Source organism: Phocoena sinus, chromosome 9 (genome assembly GCF_008692025.1).
Source record: "Phocoena sinus isolate mPhoSin1 chromosome 9, mPhoSin1.pri, whole genome shotgun sequence".
Classification (NCBI taxonomy): Eukaryota; Metazoa; Chordata; class Mammalia; order Artiodactyla; family Phocoenidae; genus Phocoena; species Phocoena sinus.
The window spans coordinates 12,464,388-12,470,601 of NC_045771.1; the positions used below are offsets into that span (position 1 = coordinate 12,464,388).

Below are 6,214 nucleotides of genomic sequence, written 5' to 3' on the forward strand. Positions count from 1 at the left end.
AAGTCATTCTCCAACTGTCAAAAACAACCGCTCAATGAATGCTTTCCATTTCCACATTTCCATAGCTCAAAGGTGCTGATCGCAACAGCCAGACCAAGCTGGTGATGATGGCTGAGTGATGAAATAGTGACCACTGGGAAAGATGAAGTTAGTGTAATAAAGATGGGAGGGGCTGAAGGAAAGGATAAGTAACTGTTAGGGAGTTCAGAGCAAACCTGAGCACACTGTCTTCCTGAACTAAGGTGGAGAATCCTGTCCCCCACAGCCTTGGCCGGAAAAACTCCATGGGGAGATAAGTCCTAAGCCTGGAGCTCCCCTTCCCACAGACAGTTTAACTACTTTTAGGCAAATGGGCTTTTAGGGACAGCAAATAGAGGGACCTGGATGCAGAAGTCTAGGAACTAGGCTTCCTTGTCCTTCCCTAAGAGACCCTAATAGAGGCACAGTCCCCCACCTTCCCTGGAGCAGAAGGGCCTCCATCTGCCTATCTGGAGCCCTCTTCCTCCTTCCTGTCTATGCCCAGAGCTGCTTTTCAATCCCACTGCGTGCCCCCATGCCTAACCATACCCACTGACTCTCCTAGGTGTTCCTGAGGAAAATACTGAGCTGAGAGCTCCATTTTCTGCTGGTCTTCTGCACCTCACAAGGAAAGATTTAGACGGCTATGAAATTTATCTTCTGTTTGAGTGTCCTTGCTGGTATGTATCCATGACTTTCTACTCTGTCCTATAAGGCACGGGTTAATATAGGATGGAGTGAGGCAGAGGCAGGATGTGTGGAAGGTGCAAAAGAAGAGTCAAGAAAAACTGTCAGAAGCATAATTAGGGGTCTCCCCTCTCAGACTCCAAAGGCTCTCGGGACAGGCTGAGCCCCAGTGCTAAGCTATGGGGTAGGTTATGGTGTACACCTGCCTCAGAGAATGCTCAACAGTGAGTGTTCCACCCTGGTTATTCCAAAATGTGGGCTTCATCACACAGTGGGCAAGCCTAGTGTAGTCACAAGGACAGAGTACTCATTTTGACATCTGATATGCACCCTTTTTCAAAAGCTTAGAGACTCAGAATGCAGGGAATGGAGAACATGGGAGCAAAAGATCAAATGCTAGGGCCCTATGTCCTACACTTCCTGACTACCATGAAGTTCTTCTGATGGCAGAATTTGCTGGTGAGGCCTTTCCCACCACACCCTGACTTGCCTAGGTTGCATCACAAATCAGCTGTGTGAGCTTGGACAAGTTAATTAATCTATCTGTGCTTCAGTTTCTACAGTCAAAATGGGGATATTACTACCTACACTATAGAGTCATTGTGAAGATTAAATAAATCCATGTAAAGCACTTAGAACAAGAGCTCAATGTCTCTTGTCCTTAATAATACTCCACCCTTTTTTCCTTGGGGTTTCTAACTGTGTGACCACACAGAGAAGGGTGTGGTAAGGTACAAGACTGGGCTTGGGGAGGATTAACATAAGAACGAAGGGCAGCTGAGACAAGAACAATATTTCTGATACTAGAATCAGCCTTCCTCCTCTTTATTCTCTAGTGTTTTTTTTGCTGTTTTCTTTTTGGTTTTTTTTTTTTTTGCTGTACGTGGGCCTCTCACTGTTGTGGCCTCTCCCGTTGTGGAGCACAGGCTCCAGACGCACAGGCTCAGCGGCCATGGCTCACGGGCCCAGCCGCTCTGTGGCATGTGGGATCTTCCCGGACCGGGGCACGAACCCGCGTCCCCTGCATCGGCAGGCGGACTCTCAACCACTGCGCCACCAGGGAAGCGCTCTAGTTTTTTTTTAATAACATAATTCATTTATCAAAGCACTGCATGTTCATACTAGAAAATTTGGAAATATTAAAAAGTAGAAAAAATAAACATCATTCATAATCCCACCTCAGTCAACACATGCTAATGCATTGTCTGAATTTACTCCCAGGCTTTATTTATTTTTAATGGTTTTTGTTTCTTTACTTGTTTTTAGACAATTAGATTACTGGATTAATGTACATTTTTATTTTTTAACTTAAAGGTTATCAATATTTCCTTTGCTGTTTAATATTCTTTACAAATACAATTTTAATATATATGACGTTCCATTTGTTCATATACTTTTGTATTTCAATGTCCAACATTACTGCATTGGACACTCATATTTCAACCATTTAGCTATTATAAATAGTGTTAAAATGAGCACATTTATTAATAATCTTTGTCTACATCTGATTATTTCTTTAGAATCAAGAATTCTTGGCTTTGGAAATATTAGGTCAAAGGTGACGAACCATTTACAATTTTTGATGCCCATTTCTAAACCACTTTTCAAGAAAATAGAATAAATTCCCATTCCTATAAGCACTAAATGAGAGTCTCTCTCATTGTACTTTCTTATACTGAATATTACCAATATTAAACAAAAATGATTAGTATAAATATTAGATGAAACACTATGTCATTTTGATTTACATTTTGATTCGGAAAAAAATGTCAAACATGTTCACATTTCCTGGCCAACTGATTACTTCTTTAAAATCATCCATATTTCTATTCAACTAGGAAGTTGTTGATTGTCTTATTCGTTCTAAGAACATCTTATATATGTTTCTCAGGGACAATTTTCCCCGCTCAATCATCTGTGCAGAAAGAAGACCATGCCCCCTATTTGGTATACCTCAAGTCTCACTTCAACCCCTGTGTGGGTGTCCTCATCAAAAGCAACTGGGTGCTGGCGCCTGCTCACTGCTACCTACCGTGAGTGCTGGGCATCCTTACCCACTACAACAGCTACTACTCATTCTGCGTCGGTGGTTCTCAAGTAGAGGCAGCTTCCCCTCCAGGGTATTTACATTTGGCAAAGGCAGACATCTTTGGCTGCCACAATGGGGTGAGGGATGGGGGGAGGCTGTGCTAAGGGCGCCTACCCAGCGAACAGAGGCCAGGGCAGGGATGCGGCTAAACACCCTACCGCACACAGAGCAGCCCCACCGCAGAGCAGTACCCAGCCCCAAACGTCAGCAGTGCAGCTCTTGTGGAGCCCCGCTCTAAGTACTATGCCTCCTCAGTCTCCCTTCGGTTTTTAAAGTTTTTTACTGGCAAATAGGAATGTGTTTTGTCAGTTAAGGGACCAGCAGGTAACTGATGGTACACTCAAATTTGATTAAGTTCATAAAAAGAACTAATGACAAAGATATGGTCTCGTTATAGGGAAAACACAGGGAATAGTTCAGTCCCCCCGTGTTTAGTATTAGAAAGGTGCAGTTACTACCCCTAGACCTAAAGCAGCGGGGGAGAGAATGTTTACAAGGGGAGAGGGGGAAAGAAAGAGAGAGAGAGACACAGAGAGACAGAGAGAGAGAGTGCTGTGCGCAGGTACTGCCTGATAGGGGCTGTAACCATTGGTCAAGAGACAGCCAACAGCCACGCCCTGTGGCAACCTTACAGGAAGAAAGATGGGAGGATAAATACTCCAACCTCTCCCTTCTCCCTCCCCTTACTTTCTGGTACTTCTTATTGGCCAAATACGAATCAAACGCTAGAGGACCAGAAAGCCCACTGACTTAATCCACATATATCACCTTCCAAAGTACAGAGCAGGATGAAAGAGTTGTGAGTAGATCTGATGAGGCAAACAGGAGATACCCAACACTCAAGTCACCTCATTCTCTTACCTCCACCAGAATGGAAATAACCCAATCTGATAGGCTGGAGCTGGAAAGGAGGGAAAATAATATTTCTACGCCGTGCATCCTTTTCTTCTCCACTACATTAAGGAAACTACATAAAAAAACATAGTGGTTAAAGGCTCCACAACTCAACTGTGTGACATGGGTGAATACTCTTATGTGCCTCCGTTCGTTACTTCATCTGTAAAATGGGGATTCAAAATAGAATCCACCTCACAGATTTGTTGTGAGTGGTAAATGACGTAATCCAGAATCCAGATACAGCCCTTGGCAAAGTATCTGGCACACTATAACATTCAACATCAGCTTTGACGACGATGATGATGATTACTTCCAACCCTTTATCCCTCCAGAAACCTGAAAGTGATGCTGGGAAATCTCAGGATCAGAATCAGAGATGGGACAGAGCAGATAATTGACCCTATCCAGATTGTCCGCTACTGGAACTACAGTCATAGTTCCCCCCAGGATGACCTCATGCTCATTAGGCTGGCTAAGCCCGCCATCCTCAACCATAAAGTCCAGCCCATTCCCCTCGCCACCAGCACCGTCAAGCCAGGCACCATCTGTATGCTTTCAGGCTTGGACTGGAGCCAAGACAACAGCGGTGAGTGCACCTCCCACCGAAAACCAGGGTCATCAGTTATCCCTGAAGAGGAGCACCCATGTCTGTATAGCTGAGAAGGGAGGAGAATGGATGGAGACCAAAGGGAGATACTATATGAGGGGTCTGACTAAAAGAGACCCTCCCAGAAGTCCAAAGCCCCTCCCTTCCCAGGATAACTAATGCTCCACTGCTTCTTCAGAGCTTTGGCAGAGGGGGCCACCAGGCCACCTGACTCTGCACAGAGGCCACGCCATTCCTGATCGTCAGAGGTCCAATTCACGTTAAAGAGTCTGTGCTCCCCTCTCCCATACTGGCTCACTTAACATGTGGAGGACACCAGAGAACTTGAGTCAGGTCACCTCTTATGCCTCCAAGAACAGACACAGAGAAGAAAGAAAACTCTGCTTTTTAAAGGGACATAAAGGCTATTTCGAAATCCTCAAGTTTAACTCTCCTAACCATGCACAAAATCATGTCTTCCCTTTGTCTCATTATTTTCCTCAGACACACACAAAACACCAGTTGAAATAGAAGGTGGTAATTGGAGCACTAAATAACAATTGTGAAAAAAAATTGTGAACAGGAAGGTTTCTTTTATCCCTGTCTTCCCTCAGGCAGACACCCTGATTTAAGGCAGAACCTGGAGGCCCCCATGATGTCTGATGCAGGCTGCCAGAAAACCAAACAAGGAAAAAGCCACAGAAACTCCATATGCGTTAAATTTGTGAAAGTGTTCAGTCGAATTTTTGGGGTAATCTTTTCTCTCTATTCAACTTTCACTTACTTGTATTATATATGTCCAGTTAACTATTTATCTTTTCTCTCTATTCAACTTTCACTTACTTGTATTATATATGTCCAGTTAACTATTTAATCGTGATATTTAAAAAATTGAAAGCCCACAGCTTCATAATTTTTTGAAAATTTGATAAGGCTGCAGCAAAGCCCCCCATTACCTTCAGTAAAGGGCCCTCCTTAGAGATGTCTGCATTCATTAAAGGGCATCACGCAGTATCTAGAGTTAATAACACTTTGCTAGGTTTTTATTCTCATAGATGCAGCTATGAAACGGGCATTGCTTTTAAAAAATTAACTGAAACTTTTCACCAATTGAAACTGGCTTCACCAGTTCAAACAAATGGAGTTTGACTCATTCTACATGTGAGTTCTAGCAAGGTTTTTCTCTGACTTTCTCAATGTCACACAAGATTAGTTACGACAAAGCTAGATAAATGACTCAAGCTTCCAGTCTCCCAACTCAGTGCTCTTTTCTTGAGGCAGCATGCTACCTCTAGACAGGGCGCATCCACATTGCGGACGAGAGGGCTCCTATAGGGAGAAGATCTGACCATATCTGTCTCTCTCCCTCTCTCTGCATGATCCCTTGTAGGAGGTGGCCGTTGCTACTGTCATCTGCAAAGGCAAGCTACAGGGGATCGAGGTCGGACACTTCATGGGAGGGGATGTGGGCATCTACACCAATGTTCAGAAATATATCACCTGGATTGAGAACGTCACTAAAGACAAATAGGACCAAACTACTCCCTCTGCATCCCAGTGGCTCTGCCATTGACAATACTAACCGCAACTTTCCCCAAATTCAAAATAAAACATCCAAATAGAAATATTTGGATGTATCACACCAGTATCCTATGTTTTCTTGTTTGTGTCTCTGTCCATATCCCATAATGATCTGAAGAACCAAGAACAAAACATGAAATAAGCACTTTCTACACTGTACTGGGTTATATCCATGATCTCATTTAATGCTTATAACAAGCCTTTGAGGTTATCGTTTATTCCTACTTTACAAATAAGAAAATTGAGACTAATATAGGTTACTTAACATTATTATAGCTGGTAAATATAAGAACCTGAAATGGAACCCCAAAATGTCAGATTTTCAGCCCTGTGCTCTTAGCCTCGAAATTATAGGC

General features: G+C 43.4%; 1 protein-coding gene across 2 annotated transcripts; it reads left to right on the forward strand.

Moving 5' to 3' along the window:
• Positions 1-215: 215 nt before the first annotated feature.
• PRSS37 (serine protease 37) lies at positions 216-5,922 on the forward strand. 2 transcript variants are annotated; one of them, XM_032643140.1, is made up of 6 exons: positions 216-242; positions 584-698; positions 2,597-2,738; positions 4,024-4,277; positions 4,892-5,028; positions 5,668-5,922. In XM_032643140.1, the coding sequence occupies exons 2-6, from the start codon at positions 665-667 to the stop codon at positions 5,806-5,808; spliced, it is 708 nt and encodes a 235-aa protein (XP_032499031.1). In that variant the 5' UTR covers positions 216-242; positions 584-664; the 3' UTR covers positions 5,809-5,922. The 2 variants fall into 2 exon arrangements, with proteins under 2 accessions (XP_032499031.1, XP_032499032.1); XM_032643141.1 differs by lacking the exon at positions 216-242 and having other exon boundaries at positions 665-698; positions 4,024-4,274; positions 5,668-5,808.
• Positions 5,923-6,214: the final 292 nt, after the last annotated feature.